This window comes from Electrophorus electricus, chromosome 14 (genome assembly GCF_013358815.1).
Source record: "Electrophorus electricus isolate fEleEle1 chromosome 14, fEleEle1.pri, whole genome shotgun sequence".
NCBI classification, from domain to species: domain Eukaryota; kingdom Metazoa; phylum Chordata; class Actinopteri; order Gymnotiformes; family Gymnotidae; genus Electrophorus; species Electrophorus electricus.
The window spans coordinates 9156238-9181305 of NC_049548.1; the positions used below are offsets into that span (position 1 = coordinate 9156238).

The following is a 25068-nucleotide window of genomic DNA, read 5'->3' on the forward strand; positions in this document are numbered from 1 at the left end:
AATGCTGTGTTGAGAATGATTGTGAATGCTGTGTTTGCCAGTCAAATAATATCCTGTCAGCAGTATCCTGATCTTGTGGTCAGAAGTGAGCAAATGATCAGAGTGAGTGCGGCTGGCAGTGTATGCATGGCAATAAATGGGACACAGTCTACGATTGCACCATTTGTACCAATAAGGAAGTATCCCTAGAATCTAATGAAGTGGCCCTTGACTGTAGGTACAAGGCACATGCTTCTATTAAAGTGTGTTTCCGCCTGTGTGGTGTTGTGTATTCCATGGTTAATTAACACAGGCATTTAGGGTGGGGTTCATGAAAGGCTCATCCATCATTAGAATGCTAGTTTTAGTCTGTGCATCCTCAGAGCTTTGGTCAGCATATCCCAGCAGGCCACTGGCCTTCTCCGTGTCGTGCAGACAGATGTAGAGACCTCCACCTGCTGCCCCTGCTACAACTCTTCCCTCACCATACACTCGGCCCTGGAGGCCCTGTCGCACACTGCTTGGTTACAAATAAGCTGTGTTTATTTTCCCCCCATGTCAGTTTATGAGGTGGGCTAAGTGAACAGGTGGGAGGACGAGCGGGAAAAAGGACCTCCTGCGGTTTGTTAATTGCTGGTACAGCTCCAGTGCCTGGCCATGTGATTGGCATTTCTGAGGCATCGTCAATATCCTTTTATTGCATCCACATTCCATTATCTCTTTCCTGGCAAGGGCTCAAATTAAATCGAAACTTGAATTAAAAGAGGGTGATATTGAACACTTCACAGTCTGCTGCTTGGTCTAAATCACAGTCTTTAGCCATGTGGCGGAGGACGACAAAATGACTTGGGCCTCTACAGCCGGGGGGGGGGGGGGGGGGGGTGTAGACCAGGGGGCGATCCAGGTTGAACCTTTCTAAAAGCAAATGGGAGAAGAACCACACAGATTCATAAAGCCAAACACACCACATGCCATGTCATTGGTGTGGACATATTGCAAAGTACAGGGATATCGCCTTCTAAAATGTTCAATATGTCTCACATTTCTGGCTTCAAGTAATACAAAAGGGAACAAACAGGAATAGATCAATCAGGAATTATTTTTAATCAGTATGCCGGAAGCTGGATATTAGGTAAGCAGGATGATTAGGGATTGTGTGTGGTTCTTGGTCTCATTGGCATGGTATCTCTTTGTTTTCCCATGCACATAAAGGTGGTATACAAGAACAACGACGTGAGACTGGAGCTGTCTCGCCTGGCCAAGCAGGGCGACCCCAAGATGAAAGTGAGCGGAATGGTGGCTTTCAAGTGCGAGAATGTGGCCACGTTAGACCCGGTCACCTTTGAGACGCCCGAGTCCTTTGTGACGCTCAGCAAGTGGACAGCAAAGAAAGCCGGCTCCATCTCCTTTGACTTCCGCACGACAGAGCCCAATGGCCTGCTCCTCTTCAGCCACGGCAAGCCCAAGCAGCAGCAGCAGAAAGACCCCAAGGGCCCCAAGACCATGAAGGTGGACTTCTTTGCCATTGAGATGCTGGAAGGCCACCTTTACCTGCTGCTGGACATGGGCTCAGGCACCACCAAGACCCGGGCTGTCAACAAGAAGGTCAACGACGGAGAATGGTACCACGTAGACTTCCAGCGGGATGGCAGATCAGGTTAGATAGCCTGTATTCTTTTTTTATTTTCGTCCTCTGGCATGCAGATTTGTTAAATATACACCGCCTTTTTTTTTTTTTCCGCTGTGTTTTGCCCTCTGCTGGTTACATTGCCTGATTGCGTGATTTACCACTGCTGGATTTGTGTCACGCCAAGCAATTTTAAAAAGAAAGGCGTTTTCCTTGTGAGTCTTTATTGATCATTTTCAGGACAAGTATAATATATCAAAGTTTTCTGTGTATCTTCTTTAACAATGCCTTTGACCTTTTGCTTTTTCTTTCTTCTTGCATTAATCAACTATATACAGTCAGGAAAAATACTGCATTCCAAGAAAAAATGGCGATAGCCCAAATAAATAAACAAAAATTGTATACATCATAACACAGTTTTTATCATTCTTAAAATCAGATGGGTTTAGATTTGCATTTTATTTCCACATTTATTTTCCTGGTAGACAAAATAATAAACAGTCAGTTGTTTACTTCTATATATATTCCCACTATCAAATCTGGTGTCATTCCTGATACATACTTTATGCATTTATTCCAATGCTTTTTAAAATACATCTGATCTTACAGAGAAAGTTATCTTTCCATTATGTTGATTTCTTTAGTGACTTCAGGCATCTGTATTTTGTATTTAAGTATTCATCTATTTGTCCTATTTCAGGACATATAGGTGCATATATGAGCTTCCTTTATATCTTCCCCAAATGTGTGGATATTTGGATATTCCCAAAAGATGTGAAGGTGATTTGCATTTTGGCACCTACAATTCTTCCAATATAATAGGGCAACATCACCATATGGGCTGTCTGCTGAGGTGTAATAAAAAATCTGATAATATTTTCCCAACAGAATTCCCTCCATTTTATAGACTTCCCACTGTAATCTCCATATATTATTCCATTCTTCTGTAATTACCATATTCTGTTGAGTATATATTCATCCTCCTTGGTGCTTTATTAATCCTACTCATGTTATGGCACAATTCTGTATGTATATGATTAATAATTTCACTAAGTCTGTTTTGTATCCCTGAGACCCCACTTCACTCTTTGTTCAGAGTAATTTCTAATGTGAAGGTATCTATAAAAGTCATGTGTCTCTAGTAGAAAGCATTATTTTAATGTTTGAATATTCAACATTTCTCCTCCATCTACTATAGTATGCATAGCCATAATTCCTTTTGTCACCCATATTTTAAAATTTATTATCCAATATATTTGGCAGGAATTCTGAGCCATGAGCCCCCCGTGTAAAGATTATAATATAATCCACTGTATTCACTGTTTCCACTATATTCTCTTTTCCATACATTTCCAGCATTAGTTATTTTCCATACATACAATGTGAATTTCACTCATGGGTCCTTATTTTCATCTGCATATCTTTGTAAATCTGCCAGTATTAGTATTACTTGCACATTTTATGTTATATTTCATAACTACTTAATATTACAACTACAGGCAACTTAATTTCTCCCAAATATATTGCTCCATTTTAATGGACAATTCTACTTACTGTACCCTTAAATATATATTGGTCGGTTCAGTGGTTAAGCTCTGGCTGCTGTTTAACGTGCGTGGCAATATTGACATAAAATCAAATATATTTCCACGCCTGCCCTAAAGGCAGTCCTAAGTGTGCCTAAAGGGCCACTCTGTCAGGCTGAGATTTAAATATGAATGGCCCCGCAGCCTTTCCTGCCTTTCACTTCCCTCCATCCACTGTCTTCTCTGCCAGAGTTGCCATGGAAACCAGAAGTCGGTTTCCCAGAGGAGCGAGCGAGTTAGTGATCAGCGGTGCCCAGTAAAGACATTTCGTCCCTGACTCACCCCCTCCCCCAGTGCTCTGCATCTACGCCGCCAGCCTGACGTCTGAGTGCTGGCCTCTGAATCTCGCCCCGCTCCTCCCTCAAACTTTGCAAAGAGGGAAAAAGGCTTATTGATCTGTGGCTATTGCCAACGCATGAAACTCTCAGCCACCCCCCTGGATATCGAAATGCAGGTCACCTACATTCTGGTGAGCACAGTGAGGCAGAACTATGTGGAGAAAATTAAATGGCTCACAGAGCAATTATGAAATCAGATTTTTAAAGCCAGAGTGGTATTTTCGTTTTGCAGTAATGCGGTAGTCGATTAGGATTTAATATGATGCCTTTAAGAGAGTTAGAGCATATTTTGTCTATGGTTTTAAATTGTATTTATTCTTCCAGGCATACTGCATAGATGTAGTCCATGACGTACGGTACTATCACGTCTTTAAACTGAGATTACCATAAAGCCTCCTAATACAGTGTTGCGTTTCTGCCATGGTGGGTTTGGACATATTTTGAGACTGAGCCGAGAGGGGAAAAAGCTGTAATGATGCTGGCAGCCCACGGGCATCTAAAACACCACTGACAGATGGGACCTTCCCTCAGTGCCAAACAGACTGAGCTGTGCTACGTGGATCTGCAGCCTGCGTGTACTGCCTGCCTACACCTACACAGAGTCAGTGTGATCATACATGCACATGAGAGTGTATATGCAAATGCACGCGTTTGAAGGTTTGTACGTGTGCGTGTGTGTTTGTGTGTGAGCACGTGTATGACTGTCGTGTGTTTGGGGTATCGGGTATTGATTTGCTCTGCTGCTTGTGTGGACCAAATGTCCACATAAATATAGGAAAACAAAAAATGTTATGTTGTGGGAACATTTGGTTGCTGAGGTGAAGTCATAGCAAGCGAATGGAAATACATACACAAAGCTAGTAATATAGTGTGTGTTTGCACCCATCTGAGTGTTTTATGTGTGTCTCTGTGTGTGTATGTGTTTGCAAGTATATGTATGTGTATGTGCATGTACGTTTCTCTCTGTGTGTGTGTGTGTGTGTGTGTGTGTGTGTGTATATGTGTGTTAGGGAACGATGCATGAATGTGGTTATATGTGCACTCCTATGTATATATATATATATATATATATATATAGTGTGTGTGTGTGTGTGTGTGTGCGCGCGCACGTGCATGTGTATGTGTGTTAGGAAATGGCACATGGATGTGATTATATGAGCACGTCTGTGTGTGTGATTGTGCACGTGTGCATGTGTATGTGCAAGTTTATGTGTGTTAGGAAGCAGCACATGGGTGTGGTTATATGTGCTCTCGTGTGTGTGGGTGTGGGTGTGTGTAGAGAGCGGCGCATGGGTGTGGTTATACGTGCACTCGTGTGTGCATGTGTGTGTGTGTGGGGGGGGGGTGTGTGTGTGTGTGTGTGTGTTTGTGCACGTGCGCATGTATGTGTGCATGTTTATGTGTGATAGGGAGCGGCGCATGGGTGTGGTTATATGTGCACTCCTGTGTGTGTGTGTGTGTGTGTGTGTGTGTGTGGGTGCACATGTATGTGTGCATGTATGTGTGATAGGGAGCGGCACTTGGGTGTGCTTATATGTGCACTCCTGTGTGCGTGTGTGAGGTGGGAGGGACTCTAGAGGAAGGTCGGCCATAAGGCAGCATGCTGTGTAATCGTTGAGCACTGAGAGGGGGAGACAGGATGACAGAGCATGCTCATTACAGCCAGCCTGCGGGAGATGTTTGGCTGCCGTTTAGGCCTGTAGTCGCCAACTCCAGCTCGCCGGACAAGATGGTGTGCATGCATGCGCATGTCAGAGAGGAAGAGGCAGAGAGATAAAGCACGACAGCTTTAATTAAGAAATGAACATCTCCTTTACTGATTTCATTAAGAATATCTCCTTTCATTTAGTTTCATCAAATAACATATCGTATTCCTCACTCCTGCAGTTAGACGTCTATTTATGTCTGGAGAGTATTATCGAATACTTGTGTTCAGATAAGTAACAGTTAATTCTGCAGTTTCTCTTAAAACCTGAGATAGTTGACAGGCCCTGAATTACCCTGAGTGTAATTACTGCTTTTGTGCTAGTGCTTATACCTGTTCAGATGTGTTCCTCCTGTCTGTAAGTAATGGCTCACCTCACAATGGCCTGTGGAATCTGTGGGAGAGTTGGTTGGGTGCTGGAGCCAACACTAGGGGGCGACCTTGGTTTCCTGCACTTGGTTCGCTGCTCTGAGCCTCTTGAACTCTTGCCGTACATTAAAAACCTATGATGACCATTGATGCTGAAAATAAACCTCCGATCCGTGCGCAAATCCATCACCCGCTGGACCCAGCTCCACAATCGTGCACACCCTGTCCTGGCAGTGCAGCCAAGTTTACCAGCCCCGTCCATCTGTTGCTTTTTATTGTGATCAAGTTGCAGAATGTATACCAAGTTAAAGCCATAAATCTTCGGGTACACGGAAAGACAGCATTTAAAGCCTTCGGCACACACTGGAACGTGTGCGCCGGCGCCGAAGCCTGGGCTACTTTTTTCAAACGAGACTTTGCAAGACGCCCAACAAATGAGCCGATGAAAGTGGTGGTGGTGTTCCTGGTCCCGCCCCCCTGCAGCCTGCACCGCTTTGCATACAGATGCTGTGATTTGGTGCCAGTTACGAGGCCTGCCTACGGCCAGCATCGCTCCTCTTCCGGATTAGAGCGGTGTTTTACTGAGCTCAGCCTGGAAACACTAATAAACAGGACTGGGAGCTGGCGAGCCCTTTGTGCTAATCCCTGCCTGTGCTGTCCCATCACATGAGTAATGCTTTGGTTTTGTCACCGCCTTTAGGCGTGAATAATGGCAGCATGTAATGGAGGGAAAAAGAGCAGGAAAACGTGCCGTCACGCCATGGATTTAAATGGCTGTTTGTGGGCTTTCTCCACAAAAACAATGGGGCTGATTTGGAGCCCGTGAAAGTGCTTTAACGTCATTAGAGTCAATAAAGGGCTCTCTCGAAGGCAGATCCGTATCGGTCGTATTAACCTCCCTGTTACAATGCATGTCATATTAACAGCAAAACAGTGGCAAGCTTACATTTCAGCATGCCTGGGGAAGGGAGGTTGATGCCCCAACTGTAGATGGAACTGAAGACTCACATCGAAACTTTGCTTTATGAATCAGAAGCATTAATATTCTTCTTGCAACATATGAGCTACATGCTGTCACCTTCTCCTAGATAATAATTCTTCTCTGAGCTTTGTCTTGCTGTACATGGCCTGACATCATACATCAGTGAGGAGCATATTTCATCCATTATCCACATGGTGTGTGCGTATGCATAACATTCTCTGTGTGCGTTTCTCATCCGATGGCTAAGATAATGGCCAGTGCTTAAAATGTATTAAAAAATATATATATTGTGTTCTTCACCCTCACTCACGAAACCAAACAAAATGGTTGCCCAACATTACTATTCATTTTGGAAGATCATAACACTTTCTTTTCCCTGTTTTATCTTAGGCACCATCTCTGTGAACTCAGTGCGCACTCCCTACACGGCTCCTGGCGAGAGCGAGATCCTGGATCTGGATGACACACTGTACCTGGGCGGCCTGCCCGAGGACCGCGCGGGCCTGGTCTTCCCCACCGAGGTGTGGACCGCCCTGCTCAACTACGGCTATGTGGGCTGCGTGCGCGACCTCTTCATGGACGGCCAGAGCAAAGACATTCGCCGCATAGCCGAGGCCCAGCGTGCCATGGGCGTGAAGCCGTCCTGCTCCAAAGAGCCGCCCAAGCAGTGCCTGAGCAACCCGTGTCTAAACAGCGGCTCGTGCCGAGAGGGCTGGAACCGTTACGTGTGCGACTGCTCTGGGACCGGCTACCTGGGCCGCTCCTGCGAGAGGGGTGAGTCGCCGGGACTCTGTTTGGGGCTGGGAGTAAGTACCAGTCGTGACGTTGGGCCGCTCGTCGTCAATGTGGCATTGCGGAGACCCTTCTGTTGGCAGACTGGCCTCGGCAACGAGGAGGCAGTCAGTTCACTGACGTTACTGTTACCGTGGTAATTGTGTTTCTTTCCAATTCGTGTCATCTTCACTGAGAGGCACTCGAGCGTGTGTTATTTTGTACACACATTTATTTCTTTTCTCCTGGCAGAATTTCAATGCCGTTGTTTTTCCAGATGAGTGACAGCATTCAGTGCAGCCCCTTCTCTGCTCCATGCAAAGCAGATGACAGAAGGAGAGAAACAGAGAGGAAGTAAGAGAGACTGCGGTAATAAAGAAAAACCGGCCTATGTGTTGGGAGAGAAAGACAAAGAGAGGGTGTGAGTGGGAATTTGGAAGTAGTAAGATTTGTGGCGTTTTGTTACACCCTAAGGCCAGTAATTCTTTCTTAGTTGGTCTGTATAGTTGATTAATGATCATTAATTAGTCCTTTTGTAAGTAATGTATTTAAATAATGTTCTATTGTTTTATTGCTATTTATTTACCATTTTTTTAATGTTAAATCGCTTTGGCAGTAATGTAACTTGTAACATTAATGTCAATAAAGCACTGTTCAATTGAATTAAATTGTAAGAGAGAAAGAGAGAGAGGGTGAAACAGAGTCAGTAAAAGCCATTTTCTGTGTGTTGAGTTAAATATCTTCCATCAGAGTAGTTTCTGTGTGTGCCTGCTGGCCTCTGGGAAAGTCTCTGACTCTGGCTAATTGTTTAATGGGAGTGTGTGGCAGTCGTCTTGCCACAGTTATCCTACAACATGTTCCTGAATGCTTCAGTAAAATGCAATCAATTATCTTCACATTGTTGGAACTGCACACAGGAATTATGGAAATGATCCGGTCAATTAGCTCAACAGAGATCAGTGGCTTTGCTGCGACTGGCGTGAAGCTGCGTGTTGTCGGGCGGGCCGGTGTGGGCTCAGGAGATGGCACCGAGAACGCTCGTGCTTGCTGCCAGTTCCTTTCAAGTGCACACACCACTGTTGTTTAACCAGCAGCGCAGAGCTGTTTGGTGCTGGCAGAACAGAAGAACGGAAAGAGGAGGGCAGAATTCTCATCATGCCTAAATCACTCAGTATGATCACTGTGTTACAAGCAGAGGACAACTCAGCTCAGCATCAGTCATCGAATGATCTGACTATGAAAGGTTACTCAGCTGGGCTGTCAAATGATTGATTATGGCATTTGAGTTTAGTATTTAAAGATTTATTTAGAAATTTGTTTTTTATGATTTTAATAATTTATGAGTAAGCCAATGTAAGATGCAGTATTTTTGCTGCTGTTTGCTTCACACAGTATTCATCTGTCATTCTGGTGAGTTGTCCATCACCATATTATGGTTAGGGTTTTTTCTTAATGCAACTTTTAAACTGAATACCAGAAAACCTACTGGAGTAGAAAGATGATTACATTTTTTTTCCAAACTGTGATGGGACAAGAGTCAAAGTTGCTATAAACAGAACTGAGAAAAGCGCCTTAAGTCCTGCAGATGAAGGGAGCTGAGCAAGCCCTGCTGTTGCGCGCCTCTTCACCACCTCTCTGTGACTGCGCTAGTTAGACCCGCGGCTACGTTCCGTCAGAGTGCGGCTGTGTGTCACGTGGTGGGATGCGCACAGCCAGGCACTAATAGGATCCGCTTTGATTTCCTGCCACTGTACCTGCTTGATTGCGCCGTTGGCAGGTCTCTCGTGTTGATTTACAGCTCAATGTTTGTTTCAACCCTCTCACTGCACACTCTTGACATTCCACGAGGTGTCGTGTTGTGTGCAGAGAAACTAATACTTCTTTACGGCAAAGGTTGCAGTGGAAGGCAGGAACCCACCATGAGCATGGCTGAATTATGCATGATGCCTGAAAGCCAAGACATCCTGTTTATCATGGTTGTTGAAGGTACATTTGCCTAAGTGGCGTGGTGCGGAGCGCTCCCGTGGGCTGCTCTGTGCTGGGGGCTTGAGCCGGGCTCAGCGTGGGCACACATGCTCCCACTGTAACTACTGCCTCTTTGTATACCCACGATACCTTGCATGAAGTGTCACCCCCCTTTATAGAAGAGAGTGTGAGAGAGAGAAAGGCAAGGATGGGATATAGAAATGGGGCGTATGTGCATCTGTGTGTGCGTGCGTGACTAAGTGTGTGTGCGTGACTACATGTATTTGTTTGACCCCTTCTTTTCAGAGGAGGAGTCTTGGACAGTAGCGAGTGGTAAATGAAAGTAAGAACAGATGGAAGGGCAGATGGAGAGGGGGATCAGCGATGTACACTCCTTTCTACCTGCAGGCCTCTCTTTGTCTCTCCCTCTCTTTTCAAGTGTTGGGAACTAGGACAGCAACTGTTTCTCAGACTCTTTTTCATTTTCCAGGGCTTCGTGTAACTGTGACAAGTCTGGTCTTTAATTTAGTAAAGCCTGTTTTCGGCTAGGGGAAAATTAAACCGCGCGTCAGCATACAGATTCGGCGATATTCCCAAATCGCACATCCCACTTCTTCCCCGTCCTCTCCCTCCCTCCCTTGCTGGTCGATCTCCGTGCTCTGTTTTTCAAGCGTGCCATCTCATCAGACCTCTGCCGCCCTCTGCCTAGTGTGAGCTGCTGCCGTTCCATCATGCCCTGATTGGATGTAATGCGTTGGCCGTCAGACAGTACAGGGGCGGCTGCGCTGGGCTCCCCTGCTGCGTGATAGCACACTACCATGGGAGGGGGCCTGCCAGGGTCCGCTGGACCCCACTGGTCACCTGACTCCTTTCATTAGACTTTCTCTGGTGTGAGGCTACTTCGCTCCACGGGGCGGGGGGGGGGGGGGGGTCTCAGTCGGTCAGCTGTCGTGTTTTGGGCTACGGCTGGCGGGAAGGCCGGACTCGGGTTGGAAGGGGGGTTGAGGTCCCTCATGGACATTCAGGTGTGACACCCGGGAAGAGGGCAGCTCAGCGCGGGGTGCACCGGGCTGGGGGTGGGAGGATATGCAGCACAACTATCCTCAGTCACACTAAGCATAGCAGCTTTCAGATGCAAAAAAGTGAATGAACTGTACCTAAGCAGAAGTGACATTGGTTCACATTTTCACAAATACAGTGATGCAAAGTGTCAGACAGAACATTGAAAAATTCATGTAATCCACATAAATTCATAAAAGTTGTTATTTATTAAACCTCCAGTGAGGATGCACACACACACACACACACACACACACACACACAAACACACCCAGATAAACATTTATACATGCACACCCACCCAACCATGCATACTTACTCATACCCAAATGCATGCATGCATACACCCACATACCCACTCACCGATATCCAAGCACATGCACACACACACACACACACACACACACACACACACACACACACACACACACTCAAATATACTCAGATACATCCATTCACAGCCACACAGACATCAAATATATACAAATGCATGCACACGTACCCTCAAATACACACAATTGCATACACACACACGTCTGGCCATATGCATGCACAAATGTGCATGTACACTCAGATAAACCCAAATGCATGCACAGACAAACATACTCCCAAACACGTGCACACACGTACACTCACCTGCATTCAAACACATGCACACACACACATATTCCCATACACTCAAACACACACATTTGCATACACAAACATACACACACATACATCCAATTGCATGCACATACACATACACACCTATACCCACATGCATGCACAAACACACACTCTCTTTCTCTCATACACCCAAACACGTAGACACACATGTACACTCACATACATCCAAACATATGCAAACGCACTTACACTCCCACACATCCAAACGTATGCACACACATGTACACTTCCATACACCTAAACACTTGCACACACACGTACACATTCTCCTTGGGGGCTAAATGCTCTCTCCTGTGGTCATTAGTATGCTTGCTTCCATGCATGTTCTCTTGTCTACTCTCTTGTTTTCCACAGACTCCCCTCCCAAACTCTGAGGCTTGGCTATGTCCTAACAGAAACAGGAGATGGCAAAGCAATCACAGGAATTACAGTAACAGGAGATGGCAAGACCATCACAAGAATTGCAATAGATGAATAGCTGTGTGTGAACATTTGCGTGTGTGTGAGTATGTGTGTGTGTGTGTGTGTGTGTGTGTGTGTGTGTGTGTGAGAGAGAGAGAGAGAGAGAGAGAGAGAGAGAGAGAGAGATTGTGTGTGCGCATGCTTGAAAAAGGCCAATTTAATTGCTTCCAGGCTGCAGCTGTGAGTTCTTTGGAGCACTTCCGATGGACAGGGATGTCTCCATAGTCCTCTGGCCAGATGCTAACTTCTTCCCCCCTGCTCAGGATTTGCGGTGGAATAAACCCACGTGCCTGTCTAAAAGCACTGGCTTCACTGGCTTTGTGGAAAGGGCAGATTCCCAGCGCAGACCTGCTTCTGTCCTCGTCGTTCTCTTGGGCCTGTGCTTCTGTTCTGAGACGCTGTCAGCTGTCTGTATCTGTCCTCTGTTCCTCTTTCTAGTCTGTGCCTCTCAGCGGGGCAGCCAGTAAGATGACGACTCCCGCTTTGAGCTTTCACTGTCTTCCACAGTAGGCTCAGTGGCTTAAGATCCAGCCACTAAATTGAATTGGCCAATGAAGTGATTGCCACGCGAATAAACAGATTAGAGAAATGGAGAAGTGCTGGGGGTGTAAACCACGACTCCAAAGCCAAGCCCTGCTGCACAGCAGCAGTAGTACATTACCAGTGATAGACTTCATAAATTACACTCCATATGGAAATGAACTAATGGAATCCAGCATGTAATGTTGGGATTTTATTTCTTTATGGTGTCCGTGGCCATTCTTTTTTATGATTTTTTTTAAGAGGCTGGTTCAGCTGTGCCGCGCAGGTGCGCAAGGAGCCAGCGAGCGGCGCGGGTGCGCGGCGCGGCCGTGCGAGTGTGCGACGCGGATGAGCGGGTGTGCGGCGCGGGTGTGCGGTGCGGGTGAGCAGGGCTGCGAAGAGCCCCTATGGCCGGCTGTTAAAGGGCGTAGTAACCTGCCGCTCATCCGCCTCCATGATCCTTGCAAGCTATGATCAACAGCCCAGTGGCGTCTGCAGCACGCTCACCCTTCACACTGCCTGGAGCTCGGCAGGAGGTGGTGCCACCTAACTCCTCGCTCTGTTTCTGTCTCCCCCTCTCTCCGTCAGATGCCACTATCCTCAGTTATGATGGCAGTAAGTTTATGAAGATCAAGTTGCCGGTGGTGATGCATACTGAGGCGGAGGACGTGTCGCTACGGTTTCGCTCTCAGCGCGCCTACGGTGTTCTCATGGCAACCACCTCCCGCAACTCTGCGGACACCCTCCGACTGGAGCTGGACGGGGGGCGGGTCCGACTTACTGTCAATCTAGGTATTTCAACCAACCAGAGCACTTGTGTTTACAGCCATGCTATAATCCAGACTGTACAATCTCTTGTGTTATCCAAGTGACATAAATTATTTAAACACTTACGTGTAAAGGTCACAGAAATATTTGCACCCATTTTTATAGAAGTTATGAAGAAATATATTTCTTCCTTTATTACCTACTTCCACAATTTCACTATTTGCCAAATTAACATGAAGTATTATCAGTTTTTCTCTTCACCACCATATTAGTGTAATAATCCTCAGACTTCACGCACACACTTCAGGCATTATGCTGTTGATGTCTGTGTGTTGGAGAGAATGGGAGGGTGTAGACCCTTCAAAGGCCAGAGTCTGCTGCCTTGCCCTCACTCCCAGGTGAGCACGCAGTAGCGCCCCCACCAGGGAGTGCACACTCACTGCCTCTTATGCTGACTCACTGCCTCGTTACCTCACACCACTACCTCGATGCTGACCTTTTTCACTTTTTAAACACAGTGGACACACTGGGTATTATGGCCAGTCTTTGCTTTATTTTTGCTACTTGACTCGGGCCGTATTGTTAATATTTTTGACCTCTTGGCAACCATCTTTCAGCATTCAGCTGAAGGTTTCCGAGAGCTGCCCTCTGTGCACACACCCACACATACCCACAGATACAGTACCGCTGATATAGTACAGTTGTCTGCAATATTTCTGAGACTATGCAGACACATTTTGGTTACAGTGAAGATTTTAGAACTTCAGCATGTTATGTAAACATATTGCAGACAACTTTTTTTCTCTAATCCACATTAGAGCGAATAGTTCCAATATAGCAGCCTAGTGTGTGCAGGTGTTTTCTCACCAAGACTGCTGTTTCAGTAATGTACCATATTGCCATCCGGCTTTTGGCTACACGGTCAAGGCCACTAGACTGGTCCACTTAAAAATCAGGTCTGGCTAAAGGTCCTGTCTCCAAGAGGCACTCCACCCCTTCTTTACCTGCCCCTTCCTGACACACACACACACACACACACACACACACACAAGGATACACACACACACACTCTCTCTCTCTCTCTCTCTCTCTCTCTCTCTCTCTCTCTCTCTCTCTCTCTCTCTCTCACAGATACACACATACAAATAATTCCCCACTAGCCCAGAGGGTGTGCACTCCCTGTTAGGGCAGTCACGTGTTGCTCTCTGGCTGTTTGTGGCCACATTTTTGCTGCGGTTGACGACACGCAATGGGCCTCAGCCTCGTGGGACACCGTAGAAGCCGGATTTGTGATTTGCTCTGAATTTCTCGCAGCCCTCCACTCCATCACTGGACACACAGAGAAGCTACATGAAAAATATTGATCCCCATTCCAGAGGTAGACTTTTCAAAAGATTGCAATAAAAGTGTCCTCTTTCTCTGCAGTGAGAACTAAAATGAGAGGTATCATTCATTACAGCAGCCGCACTACTGCAGCTATATAGCTCCAAGTTAAAGAGAGCTTCAGTAGTGGTACTCATTGTGTTATTTTATTCATAATACTAGATTTATCGTAGTGCTTATAGTGAAAGCATAACAGTTACAGCTACAGTTTTTATTCGCGAATGAACGGTAAATGAGCATTACAGCTTGAACCACAGTGACTAAGGGTCATAAAAGCATTGATGACTGCTTTAGCGTCTCGTGTGCACAGGCGTAAGTGACCGCCGTGATAGATGACAGCGTGACAGCGTTCGCTGCTGTGTCTGGTTATTCCTTCCTAAGGATGCTGTGCTCCTCTGCTAAAAGGGGAGGCAGGCTGCTAGTCTGGGACTGGAGGGTTGGTGAGGGCTTTTCATTTGTCTCTTTCTTTCTGACCCATGAAAGCATTGCGAATCCGGCTCCTCCTCCTCCCCCCCGAGCTGCTGCACCGTGGTGGACATTTTCCGACGCTCTGCCGCTGCACACCTTGACGAGCGAGAGAGCCCCCTCTCCGCTCTGCCGCCACCCCTACCGCCGGCGTCTTCAGAAACACTTGTGCTCGCTCTTTAATTCATCCTCTCCCCTCATTAAAGGGAAGGCGGCTTTAAAACAGCAAAGAAAAAGTACACCGGGGAGCGGCAGAAGCGGCGGTGGTGAGGACGTCCTGTTCCACCGGCTAGACTCTCTGTCTCTCTCTCTCTCTCTCTGCCGCTGCCATTCGCTGAGCTAACACAGAAAGGAAATTAATCAATCAGCTCTGAATATTCAGCAGTGCTGAGACATATTGATCTGAAGACAATCATATACCTATACTTGCCAAATTTCCCTGATTCTAAATATATTACAGGCCAGTGAGGTCATGATTATTCATGAGCTCGATATGTGAGTTGGGGTGTGAGAGCACGTTCTCTCCGCCTGGTGTTTATTATTTCAGTGTGGGAGATGGAGCGTGGAGGGAGAGAGAGACTGCGTGACTGATCAGTGTAACAGGTCTCCTCTGGTCCACACCATTTGTGTGTCTGTCCCCAGTGTGTGGACATTATGTTTTCATGGATTTCTGCAGTCTTAACCTTGAAGGTGGAATTTACATCTTGTCTGTTCTCCCCCATCTAGACTGTATCAAGAATAACTGTACTACCAGTAAGTGACTCTCTTCCCTATACCTCTGTCCTCTAATCGCTTCAATAGTGCTGAATGAAATATGATGATATATGCTCTGTTTGTAGAGATTAATTAATGTGTGAGTGTGCGAGTGAGCAGGGTTGTGTGTGTGTGTGTGTGTGTGTGTGTGTGTGTGTGTGTGTGTGTGTGTGTGTGCGTGTGTTTTAGACATGTCGGTGCATACTGAAATTTACATCAAGCTAGGCTGTTATGTACACCAGGGCCTAGTGAGGAGGAGAGTGAGTTGGAGAGTGAGCAGCAAGATGGAGAGTAAGTTAAAGAGTAAGGCAGAGAGTAAGATAGAGAGATAGAGAGCAGCCCACTGGTTGGTTCTCGCTCAAGACAGAGAGTGAGGTAGAGGGCCACTGGTTCTGCTTCAAGACAGAGAGTGAGGTAGAAGGCCACTGGTTCTGCTTCAAGACAGAGAGTGAGGTAGAGGGCCACTGGTTCTGCTTCAAGACAGAGAGTGAGGTATAGGGCCACTGGTTCTGCTTCAAGACAGAGAGTGAGGTAGAGGGCCACTGGTTCTGCTTCAAGACAGAGAGTGAGGTAGAAGGCCACTGGTTCTGCTTCAAGACAGAGAGTGAGGTAGAGGGCCACTGGTTCTGCTTCAAGATAGAGAGTGAGGTAGAAGGCCACTGGTTCTGCTTCAAGACAGAGAGTGAGGTAGAGGGCCACTGGTTCTGCTTCAAGACAGAGAGTGAGGTATAGGGCCACTGGTTCTGCTTCAAGACAGAGAGTGAGGTAGAGGGCCACTGGTTCTGCTTCAAGACAGAGAGTGAGGTAGAAGGCCACTGGTTCTGCTTCAAGACAGAGAGTGAGGTAGAGGGCCACTGGTTCTGCTTCAAGATAGAGAGTGAGGTAGAAGGCCACTGGTTCTGCTTCAAGACAGAGAGTGAGGTAGAGGGCCACTGGTTCTGCTTCAAGACAGAGAGTGAGGTAGAAGGCCACTGGTTCTGCTTTAAGACAGAGAGTGAGGTAGAGGGCCACTGGTTCTGCTTCAAGACAGAGAGTGAGGTAGAGGGCCACTGGTTCTGCTTTAAGACAGAGAGTGAGGTAGAGGGCCACTGGTTCTGCTTCAAGACAGAGAGTGAGGTAGAAGGCCACTGGTTCTGCTTCAAGACAGAGAGTGAGGTAGAAGGCCACTGGTTCTGCTTTAAGACAGAGAGTGAGGTAGAAGGCCACTGGTTCTGCTTTAAGACAGAGAGTGAGGTAGAGGGCCACTGGTTGGTTCTGCTTTGGGATAGAGAGAGAGTTGGAGGGCCACTGGTTAGTTCTGCTTGTCCCTGCCCCATGCTGACTGTAGCCTCCCTGGCAGCCATTTTAAAGCAGTTAGACAAATGAAGCTCTCCGGCTAAGAGCCGTGATTATGCTTCTCCATCACACTCCAGCCCTTGCTGTTTCCAACAGCCCTAGTGTGGATCATTTCCTTCGAGAGCCTCAATTCAGTGCTCTCCCTCGAGCTCGAGCGTCCAGCTCGTCCCTGCGTCCCTACACGATGCTCCCTTCCTGTCATCCCATCACGCCTGCAGCGCTCTGAGACGTGACGGCGGAAGGGCCAGTGTTTAGCCTCTTATTCAGCGTGGGGGAGTCCACTAAGAGCTATGGCGAGTTGCTTTCCGTTCGTTTGCTCATTAACCTCCCAGCACGTCAGGCTGAGGAACAGCAGCTGGAGAGCAAGGATTGTGAGGTAAGAGGATGGTGTCGGCCATCTCCGCGCCCTGCTCCACAGCTTCTCCTGTCCCCCTTTCGATTTGTCAGGGAGCAGTAGCTGTTGCTAACGCCCGCCCTCTGATAGGCTCTGGATAATTTAGTGGATGGCTTGCAGTTAATGCACAGAAAGTCCCTTTGTTTGTTTGTTTTTTTGCTTGCGCGTGAGGGTTGGGTTTGTTTCCCTGTCGCTGAGTGACTCAAACTGCCACTGTTCATTCACATTCAGAGTGACGGTAACGACCAGCTTCCTCCTCTACCGACAGCCACGAGTCTGCTGCCAAATATGGCCTTCAAAAAAACCAACCCTTTTTGCGTTGCATAGTAACAACGGTGTACTTATTTAATCACTTCAATAGCTATGCCTGCCTTTCCCGTCCAATCAGAAGCCCTCAGGAGTTTCAAAGGACCTGACCTTTCAGGAAATCATCTGAAAGTAAAAAAGCGAAAATGTTTTCTGATTTCATTTTGCAGTGCAGTCCTCTTTTTCCTGTTGGGCATGAGTTAGAGCATAGCATGCAGGCCTGTGGTAGGATGTTACTGTGCTGTTACTGCAGAGGCATGCTGGTGACCCCATGTTGACTAAGTGGATTGTCTAATTTGACGGTAATTCAGTGATCCATGTTTACCTGGTCAAAACACCCAAGAGGGCGACGCAGCTAGGTTTTCTCAGAGGGGCTGTCTGTGTGCTTTCCTAGCTTCCTCTGGCAGGGGAAAATACACACATACACACGCACTTGCACACACAAACGCACCTCATCACAAATACACAAAGACGCTCTCACTGGCACGCAGACTATGCAAACAGAACAAGGCAAATCGATGTTAACAATCAGTTAGCTAGATATATAAGGAGAAAACTCACATGCAGGCATGCACACTCCTACACAGGTAGGGCATTTTTCTTCATACGAGGAATGATATAAAAATAGACATGCCCCCACCAAACACTCACACACACAGCACTGTAACGCTGTGGTTATGGGTTTGGGGTTTTCCTTTGAACAGTAGAAACACAGCCACATCTTCTGCTCTGTAAACAAAAAGGGAAATGTCTTCTGTCTTCCCATATTTTATAAACAAAAAAGGGGTAGTGGATTGCAAAATTTTCATTTGTTCCTGACATTGCGGATTTCTGTCAAACAAAACAAAAAATTATACAAAGATGCACATGCATATACACAGACCCTCACACGCAAATAGAAGGTTTTACGAAATGAACTTGGGACTGCAGATTTAATAACACCTTGTGACCAATCTTCATGGAGACATTCAGGTGTGTCCAGAGAATCCTTCGCCTCACGAACGTGAGATCCATGAGAATTCGAAAGAACTTCATTTCACTGAGACAACCTCTTCTATAAATATGCAGCAGCGATGCCACTTACCGGAATGGTCACACTCATAAATATGCAGCGCCAAAGCTTGGCTTTCATTTGTAATGCAAATAGCGTGGAAGACAGAGGAGAGAGTGCTGGCACTCGCAGGACACACAAGGCCCACGCAGGGGAAACACAGCCATCACAATCTCATGTGATCCACGTGTGTGTGTGTGTGTGTGTGTGTGTATGTGTGTGTGTGTGTGTGTGTGCACTCTGCATGTTCAAATGCTCTGTTGATGCACCTCTATTGCAATGTGAAGTGAGTGATAGTGTTCACCAAAACTGACTTTCCTCTAGGAGTATATCTTTAGAGGAAAGTGCTGAAAGCCATTTAGAAGGATACATATCACAAGCTCGGCTCTCCGTCTCCAGCCGGTCTAATCTCTGAGCTCTAGAACAGATGGTCATATAATTATGTCCCCTCGACAGGATGCTGCTCCATCACTGTGGCATTAACCCAATTAGTCTCAGTGATGCTCAGCTCTGGGCAGAGTAGCTAACTTTGTTCATGTACTACTCGACTGGGCACCGAACCCAAATCCTCCTGTCCCAGTGCCTGTCCCTATAACTGATCTTCTGCCTCTCAATAGAACGGTGGTTTGTCCCCTAAACTGTGGCAAGCAGCATGCAGAGGGCTCATGGGACAGTCCCGCCCCAGTGGCATATTCACCACTTGGCTCTACAAATCTTAAACCTTCAGTGTCTTTTTCTTATTTATAGAAGATTTGTTTTTTGGCCCCAGGGCCTAGAAACTTTAATTCCAGTGCTGCTAGCACTCCCTGTAGTCCTGAGTCCCATGAAGGCACCGGCAGCGTGCGAGAGGACGTTGCGGGCCCCAGGCCGATGCCGCGGGATGTACAGGACGCGCGGGACACCCTGAGCTGCAGCACCCAGGATGTATGGCGACCCGTGAGATAATCACACGGGAGTGCAGGGAGAGAGGAGGTAAGGGAGACAGACAAGGGAGGACAGTGATGGCTGGTCTGAGCGCAGCCAGGAAAACACGCAGCTTTAGCGGCTGAGAGGCAAGGGAACGGTGACGTGTGTGGCAGTCGCTTTCTCACCTGTGCATCAGGCCTCCAGCTAATAAACACGGCAGTAATGGAAAAGGCTCTTGCTGACGCTCCCTTACTGAGCCTCCCTCTTTCAACACTGCCTCCAAGGAGGCAGACACTAATGTGCGCTTCTTCTTCGATTTGTCACACATGAGGCAGATTTCCTACAATGATTTTGTAATCTAGGGCGCATTTTTGTAACTTTTCTGGTATTTTGCTCCCTAGAAAATGTAGCTTCCTCTCCTTCCATTTTAAAATGACAGCCCTAGAAGTGGCAGCCATTTTGCCTTTTGTGGTAATTCGTGTCTGGATCAGTTATAGTGTCTTTTAGTAAATGTACTGCTCTAAAGACTTTACCCTTTCCTTTTGTTTTAAGCAACATGTTCCTTTTCAAGGACAGGGCTTCATTTTGTCTGACTCTATGTCAGAAAGGCTGTACTAGGGAACTTCTGGTTCTGAGCAAAAGGAGATGTTTTATTTAAGGTCCCTGGATGTTTTATAGAAGGGAAAGAAGCAGGGGTTTTGCATGTTTTAACAGCCTGCTATTGTGCAGCTTTTCACTTCTTTTTTGTATCCTCATTAATTTTCTCTGTCCACCACAGGCGTTCTACTCTGTGTGTGTGTGTGTGTGTGTGTGTGTGTGTGTGTGTGTGTGTGTGTATTTATGAGCACCATTTTTCCAGCGACACGAACAGCGAGCAAATGCCAGTTAGGAGCTGTGACTCTCTCCTGGGGTATAGTGGGTTACACTAAGAGAGTGCTGTCACATCAACTTATGCACTGTTAATGTGTACTGAGTGACAATAGGATGAAAGTGATGTGTCTGGAAACTGTTAGGGTTACTGCATGCCTCTGGCTGCATTTGACTGTTTTTTTAGCTTTTTTAGATGTTATGTGATTCAATGACTTTTTGATTTCAAGGTTTATTAAATAATTTCTAAAAAATCTAATTGATGGGAATTAATTAAATGCTAGGTGTTATTGATTCAATGTTAGAATTTTTACATTTTAGATTCAGTGCTGTAAACCATCTTTGGTATTTAATGAACCAAAATGGTGACAGACCTAATTGTATTATCATCATTATTACCATCAGTTACCAATTACTTCAATCCAAGTAAAAGGTTTAAAAAGCCCATTGTAAAATGTCTCATAAATGGGTCAGACTAATGAGATGCTGGAGTGCTGAGTCATTGCGTCCTCACTGGAGGATGGCCTTAATCAAAATGACCACCTGTACCTGCTCCTCACAGGTGTTCTTAAAAGAACCAGACTCTCTTCTCCTCCTTGAGACTTGGAATGTGTGAGAGTGTGTGTGTGTGTGTGTGTGTGTGTGTGTGTGTGTGTGTGTGTGTGTGTGTGTGTGTGTGTGTGTGTGTGTGTGTGTGTGTGTGTGTGTGTGTGTGTATTTGTGTGCTCTGTACTCTCCCACTGGCCCTGGCCTGTCAGTGTTCCTACCAGCTTGTGCCAGCCACTCTCTCTTTTTATTTAACTGTGCCCTCTTCCCCCAGCTTGGGAGAGGGGAATAAAAGTGGTTGGACACACATGGCCATCTGCCCCACTTCCATGGCAACAAGAGGCTTTTCCAGGCAGAGTTGAAGCTTTGGTCCCTTTTAATCACTAATGAGGGCAGTGTGGCCAAAGACACCTGTGTGGTTCCCACTTGGTCCTACAACCCGCATTCACGACTGTGTTAATGGCAGTGATGCCCGTAATAACCCAAGAACTTCCCATCATCTGTTGCATCCAGTCAGCACAGAAGTGGTTGAATCATTATGTTCTTAAAGCACTTCTACATCATATTACACTGCTCCTCAACTTCCTCCATTCCTGTCCACACAGAGGTAGACTGCAGAGCATGTGCATTCCTCTAGGGGGCACTGTGGAGCAGCTCAAACTGTAAAGACTTTTATGCCTTTCTCCTTCTGAGCTGACTCATGGCCACCTGATCTGGATTCACAGTAAGCGTGAGCAGGGTGGAATGGGAAATCAATAGCAAGTCTGGCAGTTCTTTAATGGCGTCTCTTCTTTACCTGTTATCAAGTGAGATGCACTCCGGGCGCCGCTGACAGCTACACCGTGGCCCCTTAGCATCCAAGCGATTGACGAGCAGACACCATGGCCGGTGGAAGCTTGCTCCTCGACGCGTCCAGCAGTATGGCACTCACTCTACTCCCGCTGCCCAGGTGCACGGGACGAAGGGCGGGCTCTACAAGCAAGAAATTGCTTTCTCGAATGGAGTTTACAGTCCGCAGATTCTAAATGTGCTCCCTAAAACACTCGGGGATTGAGGGGACGTGAGATGAATATGCACTGAGCAGACACTGGACAGCGCTCCTGTGGGGCAACAGGGAAGCCTTGTTGCATGCCTCCATCTAGTGGCTGAAATATGACACTGCGTGGCTGGTGGACTTGGGCTTCGTTCATGCTGGTTAGTGCCAGGGCCATCTGCTATAGTTTTGTGATGCTGAGAAGCAAGATTTGGTTTGCGCTGAAGTCTCTCTAATCATAGAGTGCAAACAGAAAGTGTTCGTAGCCACGGTAGTAAGGGCCTTTCACTCCAGCACTGGCAAAGATAAAACTGTGGTGTGAATGTGGTGGAACAGAACCAAGGAGTAATTGAGTGGTCAGGCTCTTTCTTCACTTTGCGCTGTCTCTTTTCTGTCCACAATGTAGGGACTCCTCTTTTCTTCCTTTCTATTTCTCTCTCTCTCTCTCTCTCTCTCTTTGTCTCTCCCATCTGTTTCGATCTCTCTGTTGCCCTCTCTCTCTGTTTCATGAATTACAGCTCTTTACATTGCCCCCATTCCTCTGTCTGACCATCTCTGCCCTGTGGTAACGGATGTGTGGGGCTATGTTGTAGGTAAAGGCCCAGAGACCATCTTTGTGGGCCAGAACCTGAATGATAATGAATGGCACACGGTCCGTGTGGTCAGAAGAGGGAAAAGCTTGAAGTTAATGATGGATGATTTACAGCCCTCAGAAGGTACACCTCATACACACACGCGCGCACACACACATACACACATATGGCCAGTCATCATAAACAGAAGGGATTCATTTTCATAGCTAATGCATTTTGTGTTGTTTTGTGTATTTCAACTAGCCTGTGTATAAGGTCCGTACATAGGACAGGTCCTCTACATCTGATACGTTTGCTGGCTGAGACTCTACTCTGAGAATACATTAAATTAAAAGGTTCCTTTCTGACTTAAGAGTCACAACAATCGCTTATGGGATGCTATTGAATGTTAAAGAATTTCCCTTCATCCATATGGATTTTATAAAAATCATGTAACTTTGTTTCAGTTTTTCAAAAAAAACCTCCCTCTCTAAATCTGATCTGATTGGTCTCCTCCTGAAGGTCAAATCACAGGTGACCACACACAGCTAGAGTTCCACAACATCGAGACGGGAATCATTACGGAAAAACTCTACATGCCTGCCATGCCCTCCAACTTCATTGGGCACCTGCAGGGCCTGTCCTTCAATGGCATGTCCTACATTGACTTGTGCAAGAACGGGGACATCGACTACTGCGAGCTCAATGCCATGATTGGTTACAAGAGCATAGTGGCCGACCCGGTGACCTTCAAGTCTCGCTCCAGTTACGTGACGCTGCCGACCCTGCAGGCCTACTACTCCATGCACCTGTTCCTCCAGTTCAAGACCACTTCCCCCGATGGCCTGATCCTCTACAACCGGGGAGACGGCAATGACTTCATAGTGGTGGAGCTGGTCAAAGGGTGAGAAGCACTTTCCATCCTTCCTGGTGAAGGACATGGTGAACATGGTCTGCTAGAGAGAGCGTTAGAGAGCGACTCAGACTGTGCTGTGGGTATTTAGTAGTGTCTTATTCTTCACTGGCCACAGATACCTGCACTATGTCTCAGACTTGGGACATGGTGCTCACCTCATCAAAGGCAATTCCAACACGCCCCTCAATGACAACCACTGGCACAATGTGATGATCTCACGGGACACCAACAACCTGCACACGGTCAAGATAGACACCAAAATCACCACCCAAACCACAATGGGGGCCAAGAACCTTGATTTGAAAGGTAATGTCATGAGATTTAACCTGTAATCCAGAACAGCAGTGCACTAGTACTCCACTAGTTTCGTTGAATCTTTGATGCAATTTGTGAACAGAGCATTTTACAGTGCACGATTCATTTGCTCATGGCATTGTTTTCACATGTTTTATGCAGTATATTCCCTATCCACCAGAGGGGTGTATGGCCATATTTTGGCAGTGCTGGCATGTCTTTGTTTTGATAGGAGAAAATTCTTTCTCTCTCTCTCTCATTCTTTCTCTCTCCTTCAACATAATAAACATAAACATTTTTCAATCTAAAACCACGTCCTATCTTTCCTAGGTGATCTGTACGTGGGAGGGGTGGCGAAGGAAATGTATAAGGACCTCCCTAAGCTGGTGCACTCGAAGGAAGGCTTCCAGGGCTGCCTGGCATCTGTGGATCTGAACGGCCGCTTGCCAGACCTGCTGTCAGACGCGCTGAACACTGCCGGCCAGGTGGAGAGGGGCTGTGAAGGTGAGCAGGGTGGAGGAGAGTAGGGGTGGAGGAGGGCTTCTGCTCACCTGTTCTCTACATCCCGAGGCCTTGTGCTCCCGCTTCACCCACCTCATTTGTTTTCTTTCCTGGTTCTGTTTCCTCTCCTTATCACTTCCTTGTCCAGGCAGCTTGTGCCACTGACCACCGTCCAGTGGTGCCGTCTTCCTGTGCTTCATGTACTACCCCCAAGGCCTGACCTGTTCGTGCATCATCTGTTATTGTCTTCCTCCCTTTCTCCATTCCCCCGCATCACCTTATCGGACTGATTTTCAGTATTCAGACTTTCAGTGCTTTTACTAACATCATATGTATTTTGCTTTTCTTGTTGTCCTGCTGACAAAAGTATCACTGATGAAAGCTGACTTCAAGGTAGATAGATATCTGTGTTTAAACTGAGTGCCTCCCTCTGCCCTTCTAGTGTGATGTCCTCTTGCCTAGTAAATTCAAGCACAAATGATTTAAATCTTATAATAACAGTCCCAGCGTGAGTGTCCTGTGTCAGATCTGTCACCTTACAGTCATTGACTGTCACTGCTGTTTTCCTTTAGAGCTCTTATCTGCTGTGTTCTCTTGTTAATGAAAGCACGGCACTGAACCCACCCACCCGGTGCATGTAGTATACAAGCCCTCCAACAAAAGTGAGATGGAAATAGTTCACAGCATCTTCTCCGTGAAAATTAGATCAGATTCCCCATGCGCTTATGAATGCAAATCCAGATTACTCCTTCCCGCTAGATAAGATTCCACTGGGGTTGGGGGCTGCGTACTGGGAGACAGCTCAGCCCAGTCGCTCTGCTGCACAGAGACTTTAAGCCAGCTCCAGTCCCCCAGATGAAGAGAGACAGGGCAAACGGAGCTCATCTGGATCGCATTACCCACAGCCCCAGTGCTGATCTCCCCCAACCACCCCTCCCGTCTCC

At 46.8% G+C, this 25068-nt stretch overlaps 1 protein-coding gene across 13 annotated transcripts in view; it reads left to right on the top strand.

Annotated features, from left to right (window-relative positions):
• The window catches only part of nrxn1a (neurexin 1a), a 124381-nt gene that overhangs the window by 55933 nt on the left and 43380 nt on the right, over positions 1–25068 (top strand). For 10 of the 13 annotated variants that reach the window (XM_035533189.1, XM_035533180.1, XM_035533182.1 and 7 more), the window contains 8 exons: positions 1192–1636; positions 6977–7360; positions 12623–12826; positions 15377–15403; positions 22435–22557; positions 22936–23317; positions 23445–23635; positions 23954–24127. In XM_035533189.1, coding sequence (XP_035389082.1) covers positions 1192–1636; positions 6977–7360; positions 12623–12826; positions 15377–15403; positions 22435–22557; positions 22936–23317; positions 23445–23635; positions 23954–24127 — 1930 coding nt within the window. The remainder of the gene's footprint in view (positions 1–1191; positions 1637–6976; positions 7361–12622; positions 12827–15376; positions 15404–22434; positions 22558–22935; positions 23318–23444; positions 23636–23953; positions 24128–25068) is intronic. The other 3 variants (XM_035533186.1, XM_035533191.1, XM_035533192.1) reach the window with 1 other exon arrangement.